Below are 26,014 nucleotides of genomic sequence, written 5' to 3'. Positions count from 1 at the left end.
AATCTTCTACCAAGTGATGAATAATAAATACTATAAAATGACATTGTGTTTGATTGGAATCACAGCCTCATATTTCAACAGCAAAATGTGTAAGGCCTTTTCTTTTTAATAAGGACAGTCTGTTTATTTTGCTATAATAACTATGCACAATTAGAAGGTTAGTTGAATTGTATTATTTGCATTCAGAATTGTTTTCCCCTGCTGTCAAAACAGACCTGAAACCCATGCATTTTGGGGTCAGTTAAGAACTGGTTGTGTTCTGATAACTATATTTTATTTTAAATGTTATTTAGTGCTGTCAGTGCATAAAAAAAAATATTGCATAATTTATTTAATAGTTTGACTTTATATATATTTATTCTCCTGTCAAAATGCACTTATTTCATTCTTAGAAAAGTATATAAAACAATATGTAACAATAATGATTTATTAATATTTTACAAACAAAGCCTTCAACATAATAATAGTAGAAATCCACTAAAATAGCACAAGTTCAAGTAATGTTTAACATTTATAAGTCTAAGGGTGAGGTTGCCATATTTATTGCAATGCATATTAATTCTCTAAAATTTTCATCTTCCATAGACTATGGCAATCTACTTTGCTACAGCAATCGTGAAGTCACATTCACGATATATGTCAGGGCATCAACGCCAGCATCTAACTGCGCTTTGAACTCCACTTGAAAAGATCTTGTAGACAACAAGGTCTACAAAGTATTCTCAATCTGTGTTTATGTGACAGTTTCGACTTGACCTGCTTCTTTGATAATTTCATTGTGCTTTACAGAGGCTGCAAAGTACTTGATTTCTATTACAAGTTCCATCTGGGCTTGATTTGTACAACAAATAGAGTTAAAGAGGTCCTTTACCCATCATACAATCACTAACACGGCTGTTGTGTGTGTGTGTTTGTGGTGTGTCCGTCAGTGTAATGACTCAGAGCGGACACATCGCGAAGGTTCTGACCAGTGTTTTATGTTGGTTTATGCTTTATTTGATTTGATATTTTGATCCCCTTTTCTCCAAATTTGGAATGCCGAATTCCCACTACATAGTAGGCATGGTTACTCACCTCAGTCTGGGTGGCGGAGGACAAGTCTCAGTTGCCTCCGCTTCTTAGGCCGTCAATCCGTAAGTCTTATCACGTCACGTGGCTTGCTGTGCATGACACTGTGGAGACTCTGCATGTGGAGTTTCATGCTACTTACCATGTGCCCCATTGAGAGTGATAACTACTAATCAAGACCACAATGAGGTTACCCCATGTGACTCTACCCTCCCTAGTAACAGGGCCAATTTAGTTGCTTAGGAGACCTGTCTTGAGTCACTCAGCACACCCTGGATTCAAACTCGTGACTCCAGGGGTGGAAGTCAACTTCAGTACTCACTGAGCTACTAGGCTCATTTAAAGGTAAATACGTTAATCGTAATAAATAAATACGTTATTATATTTAATACAAATATAATTAAAGTGAATATATATATATACAGTATATATATATATATATATATATATATATATATATATATATATATATATATATTTATTTATTTATTTATTTATTTATTTTTTTTTTTTATCAAATTGGATTCTATATATTGTATTTACTGGTATAGTTGTACTTTTTAATAGGATATTATTAAAGTGAATGTATTCAAACAACAAAACTGCTACAGGATTATGATAAATGTTATTTATTTATTTTAAAAGTAGTGTGGTATTACCATTGTCCAATAATTGTAAAAGATGGTAATGCAGTGGTCCTATAGATATATACTGTGGTACTGAATGATTTCCATATTGATTTTCCTTGGTAAAAAAAAAACATGGTGTGACCATGTAAACAAGCATGACATTTTGATATCCAAACAGCCATGATAATACTACGTACAGTACTTTTTGATATTTAAGTTAGTGTGGTATGAAGTGCTTATAAAAGTAACAGTATGTTCTTATGGGAGAAATAATTTTAATTGATTGATTATTAATTGTATGAGAGATGGCTTTCTTTGTGGCCCAAGACCCTCAATTTCCCATCAGGGATCTCAACAAATCGAGTTAAATTATCACTGTCCCGTGGTTTTCTTGAGTTTGCCTTTTCAAGTCTTTTCTGTGGTTTTGCACCACCCTGCACTCTATCACTTGGCATCCTATTGATTTTTTAAATAGTTTAGTAAAACTCCTGACCGTTGAACTGGAATGAATCCTTTTCTAATCCAAACAGACACATTCACATGCGAATATTGTTTTGGAGAAGAGGGCACACAGAAAAAACATTTAAATAATTTAGTGGTATGTACTGTCTACTTGGGATGCTAATTAATTATTGGTTATATGTCATTAATAATTAAGATAAATTAAGCGTATCGATCGTCGATTAATCAATTTCACTACAAAAGCATTCAGTAATCTAGAAAGTGCAACAGTACCCACCCACTTTTTCTTAGCCAGCCTGTTCCAGATGTATTTTTCCCACCATTGTTTTGATACAAGAAAGTATTTGAAATTCGGACAAATAGACAAAGTTACAAGACTGTGTATTTACAGTCTCTTATGAGGGCATGAACTACAATCCCATGAATCATGTACATAATCAAATTATAAGCAATGGGAATATATACAAATATTGATTTTGGGTTGTTTATTATAATTATAGAACCACAAAATTGTATGTTAATTGCTAAATATTCTTATAGGTACAAATGTATGAGTAGTTTAAAAGTGAAGGGAGACTGACTCGATTTTATCATCAGGGGTGGGTTTACGATTTCTGAGGCCCCAAGCATCCGACCAAGCTGGCGCCCCATTTTGAAAATGTTTGCTTATAAAATTCAATAAAATGTATTTTAAATCATAATTTTAAATTCATCCTATCAACCATTGTAACCAATTACATTCTAAATGTTTAATTAAATAAAAATCTTGTTGATAATTAATGGATGTTTTCAGTTTTTTCCCCAATACAGTGATAAAAAAAAATTCTAGGTTACTGTTGTAACCTCCGTTCCCTGATGGAGGGAACGAGACGTTGTGTCGAATGAAGCGGCACTAGGGTCTTTCTTGAGAGCCTCACGTATCTCTGAACTTGAGAAAAGGTTTCAGGTTTTGCACTGAGGAGACGAGAATAAGGTTTCGGCCATAACAGTGGCCGGGAGGACACAACATCTCGTTCCCTCCAATAGGTAACAGAGGTTACAATAGTAACCTAGATGTTCCCCGTCTATCGCTCACTTCAATGTTGTGTCGAATGAAGTGACACTAGGTGCCCCTATTCAATCACGCCATGCGCTGAACCGTGTACGTGTGCTGCTGATGCAAGAGCGGGCGGGCAGTTGCCTGCCATGGCGACAGGCTGTGTAAAACTGCACGTAACCTTCCCCAACACCCCATAAAAATTGTCATAAACGTTTTAAGTTCCCAGCACCCTGAAGGGGGGAACAAAGCGACGTGCCAAGCATGGGAGCAGGCCACGCCAGCCGCGCCTTTTCTCTCTCTGATTCTCGCATAGAGTTAAAGCATCTGGGGCCATCTTAACACTATTGCACGCATTGGGGAAGGCGTTCTTTTCCAACTCCTATTCTTTCAGGGGGAAAAGACCCTGTGGAGACCACCACCTGCCCAGGCTGGGGGGAGGTAAAGAGTGGTGGAATACGTTACATGGGTTTTCAGGCCACATGTGGGAATGGTGCGGTGGTAGATCCTACCTGCTGCGAGGGAGGATTTGCTACAACCACGGCGACAGCGGGGCAGCGGGGACTGCCCAAGGGAGACGCGGGTCCACCCGTAGGGAAAACGTACTGCAGAAAATACACACAGGGGGATTAACTCACACAAGGGCCCATCCTGTGGAGCACCTATTACAGTACAGAGTAATTTTTGGACCCGTAGTGGGTCTGGTCGGGTAATTCCTCCACAGAATTCGCGGACCAGAGGGCTAGGGAGGAGTCATCCAGGGAGCCGAGTTAGTGGGATCTCCTGGGATAAGAGCACACGTGTTCGCCTCAGTGGAGAGGAAAGGTACTAGGCGCACCCAGTCAGTTGTTCCGCGTTACCGAGTTCTACGTGCTCGGACCTGACAAAACATGGGACGAGACCGACTCAACCCTGAGATTGTGAAATCTCGTAACGGTATTGGGTGTTGCCCAGCCCGCTGCTCTGCATATGTCTGCTAGGGAGGTGCTGTTGGCCAGTTCCCACAAGGATGCCACACTTCTTGTCAGCGGGCACAGCCTGGGTGTGATAGGCCAATGCAATTGGATCAGCAACCCAGTGGGAAAGCCTCTGTTTGGAGACAGCATTCCCTTTCCACTGTCTGCCAAAGCAGACAAAGAGCTGCTCAGAACATCTAAAGCTCTGCATGCGGTCCACATAGGTACGCAAAGCACGTACCAGACACAGCAACAAAAAGGCTTGGTCTGCCTCCTCCCGGGGCAGCGCTTGCAGGTTCACTAGGGGGTCTCTGAAGGCCTGCAAGGACTACGGAGAGATCCCATGAGGGGAACAGGCATGGCCTGGGAGGGTTCAACCTCCAGGCGACTCTAAGGAACCCGATAATCAGTTCGTGCTTCCCTAGAGACTTACCGTCCACTGCGTCGGCGGCTACATAAACCGGGGACTGGAGGGAACAGCCTCCCCTCCATCCTCTCCTGCAGAAATTAGTGCACTGACCAAACTGTGCACCTCTGTGGGTCTTCAGATCGGGAAGAACACCAATTCGCGAACAAGTGCCATTTTAGGGCGTAAAGTTGCCTGGTAGAGGGAGCTCTGGCTTAGTTGATCGTGTCTACAACAGCAAGTGGTAGGTCACTTAGATCTTGCGCATCCCGTCCAGAGACCAGACGTGCAGGTTCCAGAGGTCTGTGCGCGGATACCAGAGGGTGCCCCGTCCCTGAGAAAGGCGGTCCTTTCTCAGGGGAATTTGCCAGATAGGGGCTGTCGCGAGGAGCAAGAGATCCGAGAACCAAGCCTGTGTGGGCCAGTAGGGGGCCACCAGAGTGACTTGTTCCTCGTCCTCCCTGACCTTGCACAGCACCCATGCAAGTAGGCTCACTGGGGGAAATGCGTACTTGCGCAGCCCCTGGGGCCAGCAGTGTCCCAGCACGTCTGTCCTGAGAGAAGCCTCCGCTAGGGTGTACCAGAGTGGGCAATGGGAGGTCTCTTGGGAAGCGAACAGGTCTATCTGTGCTTTGCCGAACCACTCCCAAATCAGCTGGACCGCCTGGGGGTGGAGTAGGGCTGCAACAACTAATCGATAAAATCGATAATAATCGATTATGAAAATAGTTGTCAACGAATGTCATTATCGATTAGTTGGTCTGCTTACGTCACAGGGAGCGTTTACTGATGACGTCACTTTCATGACAACAGTCACACGCGAAATGGCAGAGAGTACAAATCAATCGGCGGCAGAAAAAAGTGTGCGCCCCAAGTCATCTAAGGCATGGGAGCATTTTACATTAAATGCAGCAAAGAAGATCGTTACCTGCAAGTTATGCAAAGCTGAGCTTGTGTGGCATGGAAGTACCACAGTGATGCACGAACACATGAAGAGGAAACACGTTGGTGTCACGGATGAAGGTGAAACAGCACGGTAAGCAAAAACTGTATCCTCATTATATGAAGATGTGAAAATGGTATACCCGTAAAACTTCAAATAATAGCCCGGGCTTTTATTTTCCCAAATCGTCGAACTGCACCGGCTTGTATTTGAGACAGACCTTTATAATTTAGTTGAGATTTTGTTCATTGAGATGTTGTTCCTAGAGTCTCTAATCTCTAAAAATCTCCAAATGCTCCACGTGAAACTGCGGTCTTCCGACCTTTTACTATCGTGTCAATAGATTTTGATTAATATGCTAAGGGAGAGAGAGCAAGACAGCGCTCGTGTTGTTTGAAGGCGTGAGAGGGCGCGGCAGCCGGGCTCTCTCTCTCTCACATGCGCCGCTCTCTCTGCTCGTTTTAGCCCTGTCAAGTGCAGCAGTCATTCTATTCTACATCAATCACTGATTAAAAAAGGCTTTGTCGGGGAAAAAAATGCGTAGCTCTACTACGTTCACAAGCTTGTTTTCAGTCTTTCAATATTTAATTTATCAATATATTCTTATAATTCATAAAAATTAAATGAATTATATATTTGAGATGTTTTTTGGAATAGTGAATAAGAAACATGTTCGTATGAACAACACTGAACAGTGACAGTTTTCCTCTTCTTCTACATTCTACCTCTGTATAAAACAGTAACATTTGTTTGTTTGTTTATTATTTATAATTTTGATATTTCAACTAAATCTGCTGCTTAATAGTTTATATGAGCACAACTCAATATTTTGTTTTGTTTATTTATATTTTGGATATTTAAGTTTTACTGTTTAAAAACTGGACAAACTTTTGTGTTTTAAGGTTTAAAATGTCCAAATTAAAGATTATATTAGTAAAACTCAATGTGTGGCTTTTGCACTTTTTAAAGTACACTTTTACACATAAATACACTGATTTAGGGTTTTATTTTGTTACAAAAAAAAATCAAATTGAATTTAAAAAACTTTATCCGATTAATCGATTAATCGAAAAAATAATCGTCCGATTAATCGATTATCAAAATAATCGTTAGTTGCAGCCCTAGGGTGGAGCCTCCACTCTCCGCTGAGTGTACCTTGTTGTGACAGCACGTCCGCTGCCGTATTGAGGTTGCCTGTGATGTGAGTGGCATGAAATGACTTGAGTCGTGGCTGGCTACAAAGGAGGAGATGGCGGGCGAGTTGTGACATATGATGAGAGCACACGCCGCCTTGGCGATTTATGTACGCTATCGTAGCGGAGTTGTCTGATCGAATCAAGATGTGCTTGCCTCGTATTAGCGGGAGAAACCACCGCAGAGCAAGTATTACAGCCAGCAACTCTAGGCAGTCGCTGTGCCAACCCAGCCAGGGCCCCGTCCAGGAGCCAGCAGCTGCGTTCCCATTGCAAACGGCACCCCAACCCTGTTTGGAGGCATCTGTGGTGACCAGAACACATCGGGATTCCTGCTGTAGGGGGACTCCTGTCTGCAGAAAACAGAGGTCTGTCCAGGGGTTGAAAGTCTGGTGGCAGGCAGGCGCTGTCATTGAGACTGAGTCTAACTCCGTACAGAGAAAAGAGATGCTCTTTTCCAAGTTAAACTGAAACCCAAGACGGCTGAGGTGCCTGAGCCATGTGGGCGCACAGTAACTCTTGAGATTGGGCAAGGATGAGCCAGTCGTCAAGGTAGATGAGTATGCGGATGCCCACTTCCCTTAGCGGGGCAAGGGCTGCCTCCGCAACCTTCGTGAATACACAAGGGGACAGGGACATGCCGAAGGGGAGGACCTTGTACTGATACGCCTGGCCATCGAACGTAAACCGTATGAAGGGTCGTGTCGAGGCAAGATAGAGACGTGGAAGTACGTGTCATTCAGGTCTACCACTGCGAACCAATCTTGATGCCAGACGCAAGTTAGAATGTGTCTTTGTGTGAGCATTTTGAATGGGAGTTTGTGCAAGGCCTGGTTGAAAACTCGCAAGTCCAAGATCGGTCGTAAGCAGTCGCCTTTCTCGGTTACGATGAAGTAAGGGCTGTAGAAACCCTGCTTCATCTTGGCTGGAGGGACAGGCTCTATCGCGTCTTTGAGTAAAAGGGTTGCGATCTCTATGCATGCAGGGTGTTGGCGTCTTCGCCATGCACCGAGGTAAAGCGGACGCCGGTGAAAAGGGCTGGGGGCCTGGCGAACTGAATCATGTAGACGAGTCGGATAGTCCTGGCCAACCAGCACGATGGGTTGGGAAGTGAGATCCACGAGTCCAAGCTCCGTGTGAGGGGCACTAAGGGGAAGATCGTTTCTGACATACCTGGTGAGGCTTTGCAGCGGGGCAGGTAGTTTGGCGTCGGGAGGTAGAAGCACGCCCGAGGCTCTGGTGCTGAGAGAAATCTCGAAGCACTTACCTTGCTCCGCACACCTGGCAGGGGGCAGGTTAGTGACTGAGGAGGAGGTCCCATGTAGGCGTCCTCTGGACTCATCAGAACCGGGTTGCTGCAGTCGTGGTCCGGAGGCGAGAGGTCCGCATCCGGGGTGCCGGGACTGCTGATGTGAGGAAATTGCTCTATTATTGAAAATGTGGGCAAAGAAAATACCTTGAAATAAAGATTCTCCACCTGGTCCTCCACCGGGGGACGGAGTGATCTGTTTACCAGCTCCGGAGTAAACATCTCATTCCCTGGGTCCTCAGGAAGGTTTGGGAGCCTTCTGGGTCCTCGAGGACATTCGGAAGACTTGACGTTGGGGCTGAGAGCTGGGCCCAGGTTGGTGCATAGCTGTCTGTCGTCTGGGAGCCGCAGGAGGACACCCTCGGCGAGCAGACGGAGCACGGGCCACACTTCTTCACTGGTGAGAACTGCTGGGCGAAGTCCTCCACGGTGTCGCTGAATAGACCGAACTGGGAGACTGGGGTGAAGCGTGCTTTGTCCATGTCCCGCGTCTCTACCAGGTTCAGCTAGAGATGACATTCATGGACCACGAGGGTAGCAATCGCCTGCCCGAGTGTCCGCGCTGTGACCTTCGTGGCCCTGAGGGCGAGGTCGGTCACTGAGTGCAGTTCCTGCAACAAATTGGGGTCAGGACTACCCATGTGCAGATCTTTGAGTGCCTTGGCCTGGTGAACTTGCAAGAGGGCCATGGCATGCAGTGCAGAGGCGGCCCACCATAACAAGGGTAGTGAGAGCGGATGTAGGCAGTGAAGGCAGGTTGCAGGCAGTGAAAGGTGCCCTCCATGACCTCGTCAGCTCATAATGCACCTCCGGGCGTGGCTGTGAGCGGCGTCTGGACCCGAGGAACCAATCGTCTAGCCGTGAAGGCTGTGGGGAGGACGGAGGGTTCCAGTCCAACCCCACGCTGACGGCGGCCCGGGCAAGCATGTCGGCCATCTGGGCGTGCCGATCCGAAGGCGGCAGTCCAATCAAATCTTCTGCATCACATGCCGGAACGCTCTCCGATGCAGCGTTGAACTCATTATCCAGCTTGGGGGGCTCGAGGGAGTAAGCAGACGGGCCGTGAGGCGAGCCGCTCTCACCTTGAGCCTGTACGGAAGTCAACGAGTGTGCTGTGGGGCGGGTGGTTCGTGCTGATCTACTCGGCGAAACGAAGCATGCTGCCATCCCCAAATTGCCTCCATCGCCAGCCAGGTCGTCCTCAATCCCGTGGAAAGAATGAGCGGCACGGGGGGGGGGGGCGGCTGGATTGGCGTTCCTCTTTTAGAAGAAAAGCTGTGACCGCAACATTGCCATGGTGAGGTTCTCGAAGTGAGCACCACAAATGCTGCCTCGGTGTGATCGCTGCCCGGACACACAAGGCAGCATCTGTGACCGTCAGGAGCGGAGAGAAATCTACCGCATCCAGGAATTAGGGGCGGAAGGACATCTTTATAAATACGTGTCCTGAAAAGGTGTGTATTGCTCTTTTAGAGAAATTAAACTCTTTTAAGAAAATATTCTCTTTTAGAAGCGCAGGGGCAAAGGGGCAGAGAAGGAGAAAGCCGCTGATATGCGCCGTAGATCCAACAGTGTACACTCTATAGAGATGATTGGAACAGTAAGTGACAGCAGCTCGCTGATCACACAAGCGCTCGGCTCCGAAGAAAAAATCTGAATGGACCGATGCATGATTCCCTCCTTTTATACCCGTATGTCAGGGGGAGGGACATGAAAATTCTGTCTGCCAATTTCTCATTGGCCTTTTCTCAAGTTCAGGGATACGCGAGGCTCTCAAGAAAGACGAGCGAGCGACCGACGGGGAACAATATTTACCTACATATATTTTTACAAAAAAAAATGTGTGTGTGTGTGTGTGTGTGTGTGTAAATCCTACTAATTCACCCAGTAACATTATGGATTAATTTATTAATATTATTAACCAATTTTTTTTTATTGTTGTCCAGTTTGTCAATATAATATGATATAGTATTATTAGTATTATTTTGAGGATTTGTTGTATACAATAATAAACAACAGTTAGTTCCGGTCCTCGAATCTGATTGGACAAGAGACGTTCCATGAGCACTGATGATCTGACACATCAGCCCTCGGACACATCATTGTGTGTATCAATCTGCTTGTGTTTGTCGTCCTAAACAAAAGTGGAAAAGCATTGCAGATGTGTTAAGAGATGTACTGTAAGCTATGTGTCTCTTTTTACATCTTTCTTTTACATTACATATGTTAGCCAGCAGGTGTTGGCAAAAGATAATTTTTGTGTGTAATATGAGCCAGTTGGTGTGAAGTGAATCCGTTAGTCATTGCTTACATAGAACAGCACTACATTACTAAAGCTAGGAAATAGCTTTAAACGGCTTTAAACGAACAACTTCAGCATTACAGCTCATCACAGCTGAGAGACACAACAGACTGATTTAGGGAATGATTCGAAATAGAGAGGAATACCCCCGCTTGGACGGTTATTTTACCATTGAGAAAGCTGATCTTCAGAAAGCTGACAGTATCTCTGCTTGGGTGTAGCAACAGTTGATCACACATGCTCCGTCTCCCTCTCTCTCTCTCTCTCTCACACACACACACACACATACATCCATCCATCCTTGTTTATCCAATAACAGAAACAGCACAGCCACGATACTATTTCTGAAGTGACATTTTTTAATTACTAATGGAGGCTTGGATGCATAATTTGGTTTGAACCAGCAACAGCAGATTCTGATCCACCGCTTATGAAAGTAGTTCCATGCTCAAATGCGTTTTTATGATTGTACTCAGTTTTTTCTAATTGTTTAAAATGTACTTGTTCATTGAACTGTTGTATATAAGCAATATCACACTCGCAATCATGCTATATGTCCCTAAATCAGCACTGCTGTGATTCGGCCGCAGGCACGAATCTGTAGGCCAAGTGCCGTAGGTAAACTGAGCAGTGCTGATGTAGGGCCATATCGCACTCTTGCTCATGTGATATTGGTTAAGTGATATATTCCTGTCTTATTTACATTCATCTGGAGTTTATATTCTGATGCCGAGGCTGTATTTTATGTAATCATCGTAGGCAACATTCGTATTATAACAATAAACACGGCGGGCCCTCAGCACCCAAGAGCAGAAGGGAAAAAACACTGCCGTTTATCAAGCGCTGAAACTTTGCTTGTTGCAGAACAATCTGGAATTATGTTAATCATTGTAACTGTCCCCTCTTTGCAACCTGAATTTGTTCAGAATGTTAAATCTTTGTGACACCTGGGCTAAAAAAAAAAAAAAACAGACTGTTGTGCTCAAGCAATCATACCAGCAGATAGAGAAAAGACTGTCTACATAGTCATCCACCTCTAGAGGTTGCACTGCCACTTGCAAGCTGCATATCACATCCTGTCAGCAACATATAACAACATACAGATGTGCATCTCTCACTTCCTTGCTTGTAAAGAAGCGGGTGTCAATGTTTCTCTATAAATGAACATTAATTTGGCTGCATAAACTGTGATAGTGTGTTAGAAGTACAACGTGACAACAAGGATTGTTGATCTGCCAGTCTCCCTGTATCTTCCACAACGAAAATCATGAAAGTTCCTGCCGGGAGAGCATGCAGGTACATGAAATCTCACCATCACTAGTTGGAGGTATGTTTTCAACTGTATTCAAACAGCATGTTATTATTTGACTTCTAAAAGCTAGGGCTGAAATATTCCCACAATCCAGTGAAGTTTTAATTAACTTAAATTTGTAACTTTTATCCAAGTTATTATTAACACTAATGCATAAAAGATGTAAATTCCCCTCATCATTTACTCACTCTCATGCCATCCCAGATGTGTATGACTTTCTTTCTTATGCTGAACACAAACAAAGATTTTTAGAAGAATATTTCAGCTCTGTAGGTCAATGCAATGCAAGTGAATGATGGCCAGAACTTTGAATCTCCAAAAACACTTAAAGGCAGTTGTGGCAGGGTGGAGGGCGGGGCCGGGTCATGATCCTACACACCAGTGTAAGGGATCAATAAAAAGGAGGAGGCGAGAACTGGCTTGACGATATAAATAATGGTTTAATGATAAACTTAAAAGACAACATAAACACACACATGACGGACTTGTCCGTTAACGATCTCTCTCTCCTGCACGATCCTCTGCAGTCGACCTTTATCCCTCGGAGGCTTAATTAGCCTAATATGGGACCGGGTGTGTAGGATCACGACCCGGCCCCGCCCTTCGCCCCTGCCACAGCAGCATAAAAGTAATCCATATGACTGGTTAAATCTATGTCTATAAAGGCGATATGATAGGTGTGGGTGAGAAACAGATAAATATTTAAGTCCTTTTTTACTATAAATCTCCACTTTCATATTCTGAATGTGAAAGGCAAAAATATGCCTTTTATTTTTTTGTTTCAAGTTGTTCACAGTTATTTTTGTTAATGATTAATCGATTAATTGAATTCAGTAACGTTAACGATTGTAGATTAAAAAAAAATCTTAAAATTAGCAAACCTAATATCTACACAAGCATTCCCGGGTTACTATGAACTGATTAACTCCAAAATAAATATATACTGTATTAAGTCCCTTTTTCCCCATACATAGCTTTGCTTAAAACATATTTCTAATTTTAAAAAAGTTTGCTAAACATATATATATATATCTCCTCATGCCCCCAGAAACCTCTGACATATCTGTGGGTAAATGATTCATTGGGCATGTCTATTAAGAATTTCAGTCTTAGATCATTTTATGCTGAAAAACCAATTTCTTCTATTTGGCTGGTGCACAAGAGCAAGTGCTGTTGGAATGGGAGGCAGCGGAACTTACACTGTTTGCTGACACCATCTACCAAAGCGTGCTCTTTACAACAGCACGTTGAAACCCTGTCAGTCAACATGATGTGAAGAATGCAGTGAAACTGAAGAATCTCCATGCCCCTGTGCATTCCAGCGCTACTGCAAATACCACATCCTTGTATATAAACATTGTGTGCGCTAGAAAAGAATCCTTATAGCTCACCCCATGGCTCTAGCCACACACACATAGGCTTGTATACACCGTGACAGTGCTTCACTATTGGTAGGCTACACATTATTTGAAAACAGCATGTACAGAGAAGGATAGTGTTTGTTTCTCAGGGCTATTCTGAGATTGTGCTTTTTCTGGTCTGACTGTGGAACCCATACAGCTCTACCCAGAATTCAGAATGAATTCTGGGACTTTTGGCTTCATAAACCAGTGCTTAACAGACCAACATCAACATGCTTGCTTTCAGGTTTTTTTATTGTGTTATGACGCAATAGCAAGTGCCAAACATAGCAAGAACATGAGTTTTGTGTCAGTATGATGAGAGGGAACTGAACTGGGAGATGTAGTTATGCATTTGATGCGTGATGTCATCCACTACATTTGACAAATGTTTACATCGGTCATGGCATGAGGAATCAAATTTTCCATGATCTTTTCACATGTGAGAGTTCACTGTACTATACAACAGACTGTAAGTTTCAGAACTTAAAACGTCCACCCCAATACAATAAAAAAGAGGATTTATTTCAATCAAGCAACAAAAACGTGGCTTTTGGATTTTCCCTACTTTGTGACATCACACAGATGAAAACATCAGCACATGCCTCTACCACAAAAAAAAACATCAACGACTACTTTTACATGATCGCACCCTTGGCCCACACACTGGCACTCAGTCAGAAAAGTGAAGAAGAGAGAACAACACGGGACTACTATTTCTCTACACCAAAGGGGACACATTCTACTGTCCATCAGGACTGTTTTTAAAAGTTTTTCTACATAAACATGCAATAGACGAACTGCTTTGACCATTATCTATTGGGTATCTATAAAAGGAAACCACCATTTTACACATTGCTGTTTTGAGTTAACTGCGTCCTGGACAAAATGTTGCAATTTTAAATTATTTGGTCTATGTTAACATGCACTAGATGACATCTTTGACCATTTTGATGTATTCTTTTTTAAGAGTAGTAAAAGCTCAACTTTTAAAAATGCATGTGTTTTGCTCCATTACATTGCTGCCACTGGCTAGGAGAACCGCGTCTTATTGAGAGTAAACAGACAATGAAAGATATGAAATATCACACCTGTAATGTCCAGCATCTCTGCTTTGGCCTCTGTTGAAATTGAAGTTTAACAAAGTTCCTGATCGCATCAGTGCAGGATGATACGTGTGTGTATCATGTTTCACCGTGGATTGTATTATGCGTGTTCAGCATATTTCAGCATTTCAGTGTTTGGCTCATTTCAGCGTGTATTATATTTGTTTTCAGCTCACATAAGCGTGGATTGCTTGTGAACAAGTCCTTCTCACCACAATTGTACAGAGTGGTTATCTGAGTTACTATAGACTTTGTCAGTTCAAACCAATCTGGACATTCTCTGCTGACCTCTCTTATGAACAAGGCGTTTGAGTATTTCTGTAACTGCTGATCTCCTGGGATTTTCACACACAACAGTCTATAGAATTTCCTCAGAATGGTGCCAAAACCAAATAAAACATCCAGTGAGCGGCAGTTCTGCAGATGGAAACACCTTGTTGATAAAAGAGGTGAGAATGAGAGTGATTGAATGCTATTCTAAAATGCTTGTTGGTGCTGTTTTGAACCTACTCAATATTAGGCAGGTGGATTTAATGTTGTGACTGATCGGTGTATATGGCTGAATTCGAGGGGCTGTGCGATGTAAGCCAATCATACAAGTGGGCATTTACATTGAACTGTAAAGGAGACACCAAGGCCAAAAACATAAGGCCAGAAACTGCGAAAATGATCATATTTTACTAAATTATGACTAATTATGTTTTGGTACAAAAATAAAAACTTTACTAACATTATAAATAATACAATTATTTAAAAAAATGTACGTGACATTACATCCAAACCACCAGGGATGATTATCCGTAGACCATTGCTCATAATAATGTGTGACTTTCCTCATCTTTATATGTCATTGTGTTTTTAATTTATGACAACATAAATTCAAGCACATCTTTATATTTACTGCTATCTCTGACTGCAGTTGGCAGATATGTAACACAAAATACATCATTCTTGTTTTGAAATAAAGGAACAGTTTTTAATTTGTGATTTAATAAATGCATTAAAGGGTTAAAAGCTACAATGAATGGAAAGTCACAGCTGAGATTGTACATCAATATCTGTAAACCTGTTATTTTTTTTTTTTATTGCATCAAACCAATTCGTTTAGATTTGACCACATGAAGTAATTTTTTAGAATAACATTTTTCAGTGTGAGAACAATTCTACAATATGTTTATTTGTTGCTTTTCCTGTAAAAGATGTGTCAGTATATGCTAAGTGTAATATTGAGAACAATTAACAATTCTACATATGAAGAGGCAGATGTTACCTAATAAAAAGTAAATTTACATTTATGCATTTGGCTTAATGCTTAATAATTGCCTGTTCTATTCTGACACTTTTGTTGGTGTAAATGAATGTAATCAAGTTGATTCAGTTATATGAAATAGTAGTTTTGACTGGAATGGAAAGCCAGTTTGTTTAGACATTAGCACATGAAGCACATTCAAGTAAAAACTGTATTACAGTGTAAGATAAAGTGCAGTTCTTGTCTAATATTTTTATGTATGTACTTATGCAAAATATAAGTTTATTGATCCAGTGGAAAAGGGAAATAACGTTTAAGATGTGAGACCATGGAGGGGAGGGCATTAGGAGGACAGTATGAATATGAGCAGGGCTTTAGGAGGAGGAGATTTAAATGACCAACTTTGTTGAAAGGTAGTCACGGCGCTCGTGTGGAAGTGTGCCACTCTATTTGGGAAATGCGCGAGCAGGAATCTTTCACGTGGAAACAGACGCTGGATTTCCAGTGGCGCGTGAGGACGATTAAAACCAGCAAACAATAATTAAAATGACATTGTTCACAAATAAGGACCTATTTTTGCCGGTGATTTATGCGTGAAATGATGCAACTAAGAGATTTGTTACCATTTCAAGCTACTTTTATGAAACAGAAAAACATATTCGCAATATTAAGCACAATTTCCTGCGCTTTTTGTCTTCGTTTTATCTTATCACTTTGAGAAAGCTGTGTAACGCATTTCCCTGCAGACGACGAAGGCACGAGCTGCTCCATCCCAAACCCATTTTTCAGGATTATTTGCTTAAATTTGAACATTGACATTAGCCTACTGTTTAGATGGACAACTGTTTGGATATCTCTACGCTTAAACCTGGCTTTCGACTAGTCTTGGCATTCGAGATGAGTTACTTGACGTCACTGTTGCACATAGTTGCTGCGGTCCAGTTGAGCCTTTTACCTGCACAGGTGAGCATTCGTGGGCAGTACTTTATTAAAGGTAACCTACATATAGGCTAGTTACACCCTCCACTTCTACACTGCAAGGGGTCGTTCACACAGTACCGTTCTGCCTTCCCTCAGTGCTAATTATCAACGGTTAATCATGCCTTGCTTAGACGAACAACTTTGCTATGTTTTAAGACGGCGTTTAAAGTAAAAAGTAATTAAACTTTGACCATACCTGTCCTAAGACGTGTAATTCCGTTGAGCTCGGACATTTGTTTTTATTAATTTTTTTTTGACGAAATAACGCGTCCGGTGTGAACAGTACCTACATATTTCAGTCTGTTAATATGAACGTTACTGTTTAAAATCCTTGTAATTAGGCTACTATTAGCGTATTACTGTCAGCATATGGATATTCAATGTAGGCTTCATTTCTAATTAATGAAATAAAAAAGGGCGAGTGATGTGGATTTGTCTACGTGCAGTTTGACAGCAGCCATAAAAGAATTGGCTGAATGAATGGAGCCAGATTACCTTTCTCACGGCGGTAAAGCCTCACAGTCGGCTGTTTTTATAACGCCTTCTAAAACTTGATCCCTCTCTAAACTGCTGTCATAGAAAAAGCGTTGAGTCATGAAACGAAACGTGACGAACGGCATCACCCCTTCATCCACAGGCGTCTGCCATAGGGATGTGTTCATCAAACAATACTCAAGGAAGGAAATGAATGCCAAAATCATCAAATTAGACAGTCAGGTTAACATGTTGTCGACTGTTGTCCATTATAATGAGAGACAAATTAGCAGATTGGGCTATTAGTAGATTCTGGCCATAAAACTTGAAAAAAAAAGTCAGTCTCTCAGACAACTGTCTGAACCAGCATGTGCTCTTGCTCACTACAACTACTCCAATATGGAAGTATTTTAATGACAAAGGTCCACATATCTGTCTATCCACTTTGAAATTTCCAGTTTCAGAGAATAAGAGGATCATTGTCCCTAAGCTTAAGATAAAGTACCTCACATCAAGTGATATGGAAAAGCCGAGTCCTGGCTGTAAAGAGGAATGTTGGCAGGAGAGTCCACATCAGCTTCTTTAACTCCATGGCTTTTTGAACATGGTCCATTGATAACATTGACTTTTTCGGACATGTACAATTGTAATATCATAGAGTTCTTTAAAGTACCCTGGAATACCATGTAAATAGTATGATGTATGTGAAGATTCTGTACCATGGTCACAGTTCCATTGTATTACCATCGGATATTTCATCACTGTATTATGGTACCACTACAGTTCATTTTTTAAGTGTCATTTTTGGTCAAATGCTCTTGAGATAAAAGAGCATCTGATTATTATAAAGCAACTGGACGAATTCAGCTGAGGCAGCACTTCCTTTAATATCTTGATATCTTTCAGCTCTGTCACAGAAGCGGTCTTAGCTTTTAAAGGTGCACTCAGTATCTTTTGTCTTTGTGTAATCTTGGACGGACACTGACACCTAGTGGCTTGGATGCAGCATCATTTAAAATCAATAGTTTTCAGTTTCAGATGCCATTGTAGAAATGTAGTATTCCCAGTCAGCCATGATTACTTGAATCAATGAGTGAACTTGTCTAATGACAGTACGGTTACTGAGATTAAGTGAGTAGTATTCGGCTGGTCATGGCAGCCCCCATGTGCAGACCCTCTCCATGTAGAATAAAATAGCTTTGTAAGGTTACTGATATCATTGGAGTCTTTATTTTAATGTGAGTGTTCATGATGTCTGACATGCAGTATATTGCAAAATTACAATTCATGTCTTTAGGAGTTAAACTTTTGTAATTTGGAAAAAATTACAGAGTGCACATTTTATATGAATCTACAAGATAGGCCTACCAATTAGTTTTACTGTAGTAAACAAAGATCCCCCATTTAGCCTTTAACAGACTGTAGGGGCAAGTGCTGTTAAAATGTTATACTTTAGGGGCTGTCTAGCAGTTTGAGTTCCTCCATATAGGGCTTTATACTAGAATGTTCTCTGTGGAATTTAAATAGTCACATAAGTTTTGTGGTCTCCGCCGGTCATCAGGATATCGAGTGAAGCCCATCTGAATTACGCAAGATTTCACCCTGCGCTGTCCCAGAGCACTGGCGATCTTTATCGCAGCTAAGAGAGGCATATTTAGTACTTTTAGTTATACAGCACTTGGTGTGAGATGAAATTTAAATTTACTTCGGCAGCAGCTCTGAGTCGGCCAAAATTCACAGAATTTTAAATGCAGGAAAAACCTTGAAAGAGTCACTGTTAATTTCAAACCCTGATTGTAATCAAATTAATTTGAGTACAAAAAGTAGTGTAAATTACATTTTAAATTCTTGTAATCAGATTACAGTTACTGACTTTCTGTTAAGTTAATTACTTTTAAGTACATTACTTGGGTAAAGCATACTCCTAAAACTTATTTATTTATGTACAAATTCGCTGAACGGAAAAACAAAACGGAAAATTGTTTTAGAACCAAACTTAAAAGTAATAAGTTATGAATTCTTTTTCAAAGAATTAATCAGTAAAGTCAGTTATTGTATAAAAATTTAAGAGAAGTAATTATTAATTTGTAGTGGATTACTTTTTTGAGTAACTAACCCAATATAGGGATGGATAAAAAATGTATTCTGTTACAAATAGTGATTCTTGAGCTAATCAATTTTACAATCATCTCTCTGATGAAAATTGTTTTAATTTAATAAAAAAAATTAAATGCTAAGATTAATGCTAATACAATGATTGAAATATAAATATAGGAAGCTACACAAACAGGTGTAGTTTCCATACAAACAGGTTTTCTATCTGAGAAGTTTCATCTCTTTCATTCTTTACATTTAGAGATATTAGCAATGTTCTCTCGTGTATTCAGTTGCGTACTCTTCTCGCTCCGCCGTTGTGCAGCTCGCACTTCTTTTCAGTTAAATTGTAAAGTAAAATGCAACAAAGATGTGTATCAGTTCATGATCATCTAACATACAGATGCAAACTTCGTTCATTAAAATTAAACGTTATATTAGGTCGCATTAGAACATGGAAGTCCTTATACTAGATACAAAAACTTTACTATGAGATCAGTGATTCTGTCTCATGCGTTACCATGTATTTATCCACAAAATCCCAGTACTGACAGTTTTAGATGTACAGATCTAGAGTTATGAAATACATTTTGTAAAATATTTATTGGAGCGCTTGAATTGGTCATCAAGAATGAATGTTTATCAAAACATAAAAGATTATTTCACACTATCTGAACATAACCTAATTCAATTTCATGAGTTTCGCAACTTCATGACATATCAATCTCCCCACCAACTGTACCCACATTTTCTAAAACAAAGTGACGCCCATGGTGAAGAGTATTCTGCAGATTCTTCCTCACGCTGCCTTAGCAGTAAAAAAGGCTCATTAACATGTTAGGTGCTGTGAACTACTGTGGATGCATCCCCACAAAATGTATATAATCTAACAGCTTTGCACTTTTGAATGCGCAGTGAGGCTTACCCTCTGACCTCAAGCGCTTTGGTTACATTAAAGCATGCCATTCTGTGTCCAGGATGTGTGTGCATAAGCGGTATTGTGCTGCTCTGTATTGGAGCTTTTTGTGTTTCTTACTTTTCCTACTTCAATAGTTTTGTGGGATAAGAGGTTAAAATGATTTAGCCTATTTTAATATCCATTACTTATCCTGTTAAAGGGCTCAGTGTCCATATATCCTTCTGAAACGCATCTGGTTGGGTAACATGGACATAATGCAGCCTAATTAAACATGGTGTCTTTAACACCGACTAGCTGACTAATAGCTCAGACAAAGCACAGACTAGTCAATTCATAGTTTTAAATTGGTAGTTTTGCTCATCCCTACCTTTTACCTGCAAATTTATATGAAAATTTGCTTAATTTTCTCCATTGAAATAAACACGTAACTATGGCAACTTGGACTTGTTGCCTCTCATGGGTGGGCGGGGAATCCATGCCAAGTGTATCAATGTTCTATCTTTATTTAATATTAATCCTCCTAATGGAGCAATGCTAAGCACGACCAGCAGCATCCAGACCCCATTAATGCTTTAGGCCTCCATTTTTCAAAAGACGCTAAAGCCATGTCTGATGTCATTGGCTGTAGACCAGGTGTATCCTCTTGTCTCTCTTGTGTTTGCGGCAAACTGCTTCACAGAACTACTTTATGTCAGGAGTTACAGGAAGTTGCAAGCACTGTTGTTACTATTGCTGGTGATTATATTAAAACAAGTTTCAATCAGAGACTTCCTCTGTAAAAATGAACGGGAGTCCTACTATCTTATCGCAGCTTACCATCTTGATAAATGTTCAATGAAGTTACCATAGAGGCATTCATTCGGTTAATACCTTTTCCACTTTGCCAGACACTGTTGTCTTTGCAAATGAAAGGATATTCTTTACTTTTCTGTCACGGTTGTTTTCTACATTGTGTTTCACATTCTTTGCTTTCTCTAAGATTGGGATTTGGAAAAAAAAATATGTTACATATTTCTGGAGTTTTTGGATGTAGCAATCTTTAAAAAAAATTTGATATTACTGGTGTAATAATTTCACACATGCTTAAGTGTGAGTAAACTCCATCTCAGAAATATATATATATATATATATATATATATATATATATATATATATATATATATATATATACACACACACACACACACACACACACACACACACACATTAAATGTTGAGTAAGGTCCCCAAATGTTATTGTGTTCCTGTTTGTGGAAAAACTGCATCTATGCAAAGCCTTCTTAAGTTAGGAATGATTTAAAATAAGTTCCTGAACACATCAATGTGAGATTGTATGTTTTGTCCAGCACATTTCTCGTCTCAACAGAAAGGGTGAAAAGTGGCGTAAAGCCTAGTATGCCTTTGACATGTCTGCGAAAGAGAAAGAAAACACACTTGCACGCACTCTAAAGATGCAATTCAGTAACTCACAAGATGATATCTGACGAAGCCGCATATGAATGCAAACAAAGTGGTCCCCAATGTTGCCATTTGCTTCTAAGAACGATCCTAATCTCATTATGGGTATTTAAAAACATTTACTGAAAGTCTGAAAAGAACTGTCAAAAACTGCCTCACATTTGAAGCTCTAGCTTTATTATTCAAAATCTGATGCAGCATCACAATGTCCAATTTTGTGGTTAGTTAAAAAAGGAGTGCTATTGCATTTAAGGTTTTTTTTTTTCTTCTTTTTTTCACTTCAAATATTTATTTGTATAAGAGGTGCCAAAATGCAAATTTCTGAACAGATGCACTGCATTATATTCTTAAAAAACTGCCTATAAAGAGAGCTTGGTTTTGAATATTCTAAATGCAAAAGATTACACATAAAATACCCTTTAAATGCCTACTCATGTGAAAGCCTAGTTGTTATGGAGAGCATTTGATGCACCAAAAAGTTAAACTAAGTTATTTAAATTATGGCTTGCAGTTTGAGAAGCTACAGTTTCAATGCTGCAATGTAAACACACACAGAAGCTGTCTCGTTTGTATTATGCCAGGGGTTTAGAACACCTTTTAATGCCAGGTGCTCCTATTTTTAGTATGGTGCTATACCAAATCTTAATTAAATCCCTTGCCATACAGACTGGCCACCTAGCCATTTCTAACTTGTCAATGCAGTGCATTCAAATCATCTTGTGCCCCTGGGTGGAATAAATTGTGGAATTTCCCAATGGACCAGGACAGTGTCTGTGCTGCATAATGTGAGCTCCCTCCCATGTGGTGTCTTCCCTCTCAAGAGAGAAATGTCTCCTTTGTGCAGTCTGTCTGCCCTGTCCTGTCTGTCTCATCTGCTTTGCCACCATTAACCATTTCTGGAGAAAGGCAAACAGAATGTAAAAGTATTTATTGCCCATGTGGTTGTGAAAACATTTATAAATGTCTTCTCCTGCCCTCTTGCGTCGGGTGGAGTGCTCGGTTTTCCCAAAATATGTTGAGTCAGGCACTGGGAAAAATTCTTCCATGTGTCATTGTTGTGCCATGTGTCAGCATAAGCTTACGTGTCACCAGTTATGATGTTTCCAAAATGGAAGCAATTGCTACATCACCATTTCTTGAACGGCATTATCTTCTGACGTTCCCAGCACTATTTCCAGCGAAATTTCAAACAAGCAAATGAAATGGAATTTGTTTTAATGGTTGTGGTTCCCTTATTAAATTATCATTAGATTAATAAACCTAATCAAGAAGAAAATCATTAGGAGAGTGTCAGGTATTCAATTTCATAACTCTCTACTTCTAGATATGTGTCTTCATGGAAGATGGATTTAATGGGGTTGGTGTTGCTTAGTGGTGAAAAAACTGCAGCCTAACAATTGCAGGTTTAAACCTCAGAAGGAGTCATTCAGGAATGGTTGTGCTTTAATGTCAGTAATGTGGTGTAGTAGAGACAAGTTGGCTGTAAACCCAACAAGTTTGATTTATACAAGCTACCATCAAGGTGCTTAAAGGAGTAGTTTAAACAAAAAATTAAATGTATTTACTCACATTCATGTCCTTCAAAGCCAAACATGTATGACCAATCCCGTATGACTTTCACTGAAAAGTGAAACATCCCATTTTGAATGCATTGTGTCCCATATTTAAGCCGCATAATGCCCAAAGGGCCAATGGTAGGATGGCGACACGCTTGATGGGGACCCCCGATGGCGAAATGTCCCAAATTGAATCGCTCAAAATGCTCAAGTGTCCCGTATTAGTGTGGAAACAGTATGACTGGTTATAGTAATAATGAGTTGCTAACCTTTCAGACCAAATTTGGCCAGTTAGTTTGTGCATTTCTTTGCTGCTAGAGAAAATGGTTCCAAAGAAAAGGCAAACATCACTCATTACAAAAACCCGTCAGCATTTTCTCTCACTTTACCATCGCTTGAAGCATTGTGGTGAGCATAGAAAAGCTTGATACAGGTTATAATAAATATCAGCACTCAGATTTGCCAGTCTAAGATTTCCTGTGAAAAACATCATACATTTCTGCATTTTCATTCGCAAAAAAGACTTTAGAAGACTTGGAATATTATTCACAAGTTTTATCGACTACTTTTATGATAATTTATGATACGCTAGTTTGTCATTTTCCGAGCTTGACAACATCAGTCCCCATTCACTGTCGTTGTACGGAAAAGAACAACCGGACATTCTGCTAAAATTCTCCTTTTGTGTTCCACAGAAGAAAGAAAGTCATACGAGTTTGGAATGACATGACGGTGAGTAAAAAATTACAGAATCTTCATTTTGGGAGAACTAACCCTTTAATGTTGTAGGTGTGGTCTAGTGGTCAGAGAACTGAACTTTTAAACCTAAGGTTGTAAGTTCAAATCTCAGAAGGTGTAATTAAAGGGTATTACTGACTCATAGTCTTCTTCTCCATGATTGCTTAGTGTTGTGATGTGACAGGTTGCAGGAGTGGACTTGTCTGTCTCTTTTTCTCTCTCTGAGGATGTATTTCTGTACAAATAAGTGTATAACCTTGTAGCATGTGTGACTGACAGGCTAAAGAGCAGGACCACTTCCACAGACAGCCCATTCTGTGACATATTTCATGATTGCTTTACCATGCTTGTCCTGTGTGAATGTGCAGGTTAATTCGTTCATTGCTAATGGTCCTGTGACCTTCCATTCTATTTTCTTCTTTTCCTGTCTTATTTTACACATCTGTCTCCTGTGTCATTTTCTGCATGCTCATTCATACTCCTTCCTCCCAGTGTTCACACGTTGTGATTTTTAGTCATATGACATGACATTGTTCATTTCCTTCCTCGTTGCATCATGCACATTGTCTTCTTTTAGAATTCTGGTGCTCTACATGTTTTTTGTTTTTGATCGTAGTCCACCTGAACATGACTAGGTTTCTTGAATTTTGAGAATCTTTGAGTTTTTGTGTTAGTTCAGACATTTTAGCTTTCTGTTTGGGAAATCTTCTTGAGTCTGTTTTATAGAAAGTGAAGATCATGCCAGTTTTGTTGTATCTCTTGTTCATCTGATCTTATGTGAAAAGATGTTGTTGCCAATGTTCTTTCTTAGATGCGTGTACTCGGTTAGGGTTGCCAGTTTTATTGCATTAGCAGGGACGTCCTGTATTAAGCGCCGAAACAATCAGTTACATTTCAGAACAAAACAGTAGTTCAGTCAGGACAACTCTTCTATGATTTAGCTTATTAAAGGAACAGTTCACCCAAAAATGGAGTGAGAGTTTCTTTCTTATTCAAAAAATATTTTTAGGATTTCATTTCAGGCCTCCTCCTTTAAACAATGCAAGTGAATGTACTTTGTCCAAAATGCATATTTAGGGTGCATCAAAACAATCCACACAGACTCCAGTTGACAATTAAAGTTCTTATGAACCCAAACGATTGATTATTTTTGACTTTTAAACTACAAATGTTCACTTACGTACATCTCTGTGATGTGCGATCATGAGAGGGATGACGTAAGCTCATTGGTTAGGTCATGCGCCATGTGGAGGAGGAGGCAGGAAGCGTGTCATTGTTTACAAGAGGAACAGCGCTGTATAAAATGTAAATTTTCTTTGCTGTAGTATTTGTATAAGTGTATTGTTCAAAATGGTCATTTGGTGTGTGTATCCTGGATGCGTCAACCGTCAGAAACCCCAAAGAAAGTGCATGCCGGGAAAAATCATAACATTTCATCGATTGCCTATACATGATCATGAGCAATTGAAGCTCTGGCTTATCGAGCTGAACCTGGATATCAGCACACCCCTACATTCTCTCAAATATTGGAGGGTGTGCAGTGAACATTTTACCCCTGAGGATTTCAGGCAATCGAAAGAAACAAAGGCTCATTATCTGAATTCGTCGGCTGTGCCTGTGCTGTTTTTCCAGTGAACTCAGGAACGTGTGAATGCGTGTCAATCTCACGCCTCCCTCAGCAAGATAATTCACCACATTTCTAATTAAACCGGATTTCTAATTCACCACACCTGCACTCAATTAACTCACTCAACAATGCCTGCATAAATAAGTTTGTAAAAGTTTCTCTTCTGTGTGATATCACCTGTACCATTGATCTCACCGTGTAAACCCTGTAAATCCTTTGATTCTCAGTAAATGCTCTCGCACTTGGTTTCACTAATGCCTCCTACACACTACACGACTTTCAAAGATGCTGGATCATGGTACTGCTCATATTACACAACTGTCTGTCTTGTCATGGAAGTAGTAGCATTTTCAAATTGCACGAGGAATCTGCGACAGGGGTGGACACATTACAAAACATTTCACTAGTGACGAATTCCTGATGACTCTGCCTGGACTCCAGATTATGTTTCACAACAGAGTACACGTGAGAAGTGATACGAGATACGAAAACAAATCCATGATCATATGTTATGCATTTCAGAATATGATGTGTATGTTTTTCATCATATATTTTTATTGGTTACAATATGAAAAAGTACCTCCTACTGAAAAATCTATCTATTTGCTTACCTGACTCTCCAAGAGAATTGGCAATTTCTCTCCAACTCTTCTCTTTCTCCACCCGGTTGGTACAGTTCAGATGAAACATCATATAAGCACTGGTGCTCCTGCCAATGTTCCACAAATCTTTCCTCCATTTCTTCAGTCCAATGAGACTTTCTTGATACCGCAGCCATGCTAGTTGATTTTCTGTT

At 40.5% G+C, this 26,014-nt stretch overlaps 1 protein-coding gene across 1 annotated transcript in view; it reads left to right on the top strand.

The window, feature by feature from the left end:
* Window positions 1–15,787: 15,787 nt before the first annotated feature.
* Window positions 15,788–26,014, top strand: part of LOC127657160 (placenta growth factor-like) — a 48,891-nt gene continuing 38,664 nt past the window's right edge. The window contains exon 1 of the mRNA XM_052145833.1: window positions 15,788–16,334. Coding sequence (XP_052001793.1) covers window positions 16,206–16,334 — 129 coding nt within the window. The 5' untranslated portion in view covers window positions 15,788–16,205. The remainder of the gene's footprint in view (window positions 16,335–26,014) is intronic.

This window comes from Xyrauchen texanus, chromosome 16 (assembly GCF_025860055.1).
Source record: "Xyrauchen texanus isolate HMW12.3.18 chromosome 16, RBS_HiC_50CHRs, whole genome shotgun sequence".
Lineage (NCBI taxonomy): Eukaryota > Metazoa > Chordata > Actinopteri > Cypriniformes > Catostomidae > Xyrauchen > Xyrauchen texanus.
Note: the sequence above shows the minus strand (reverse complement) of the source record. Positions and strands in the feature narration are given on the sequence as shown.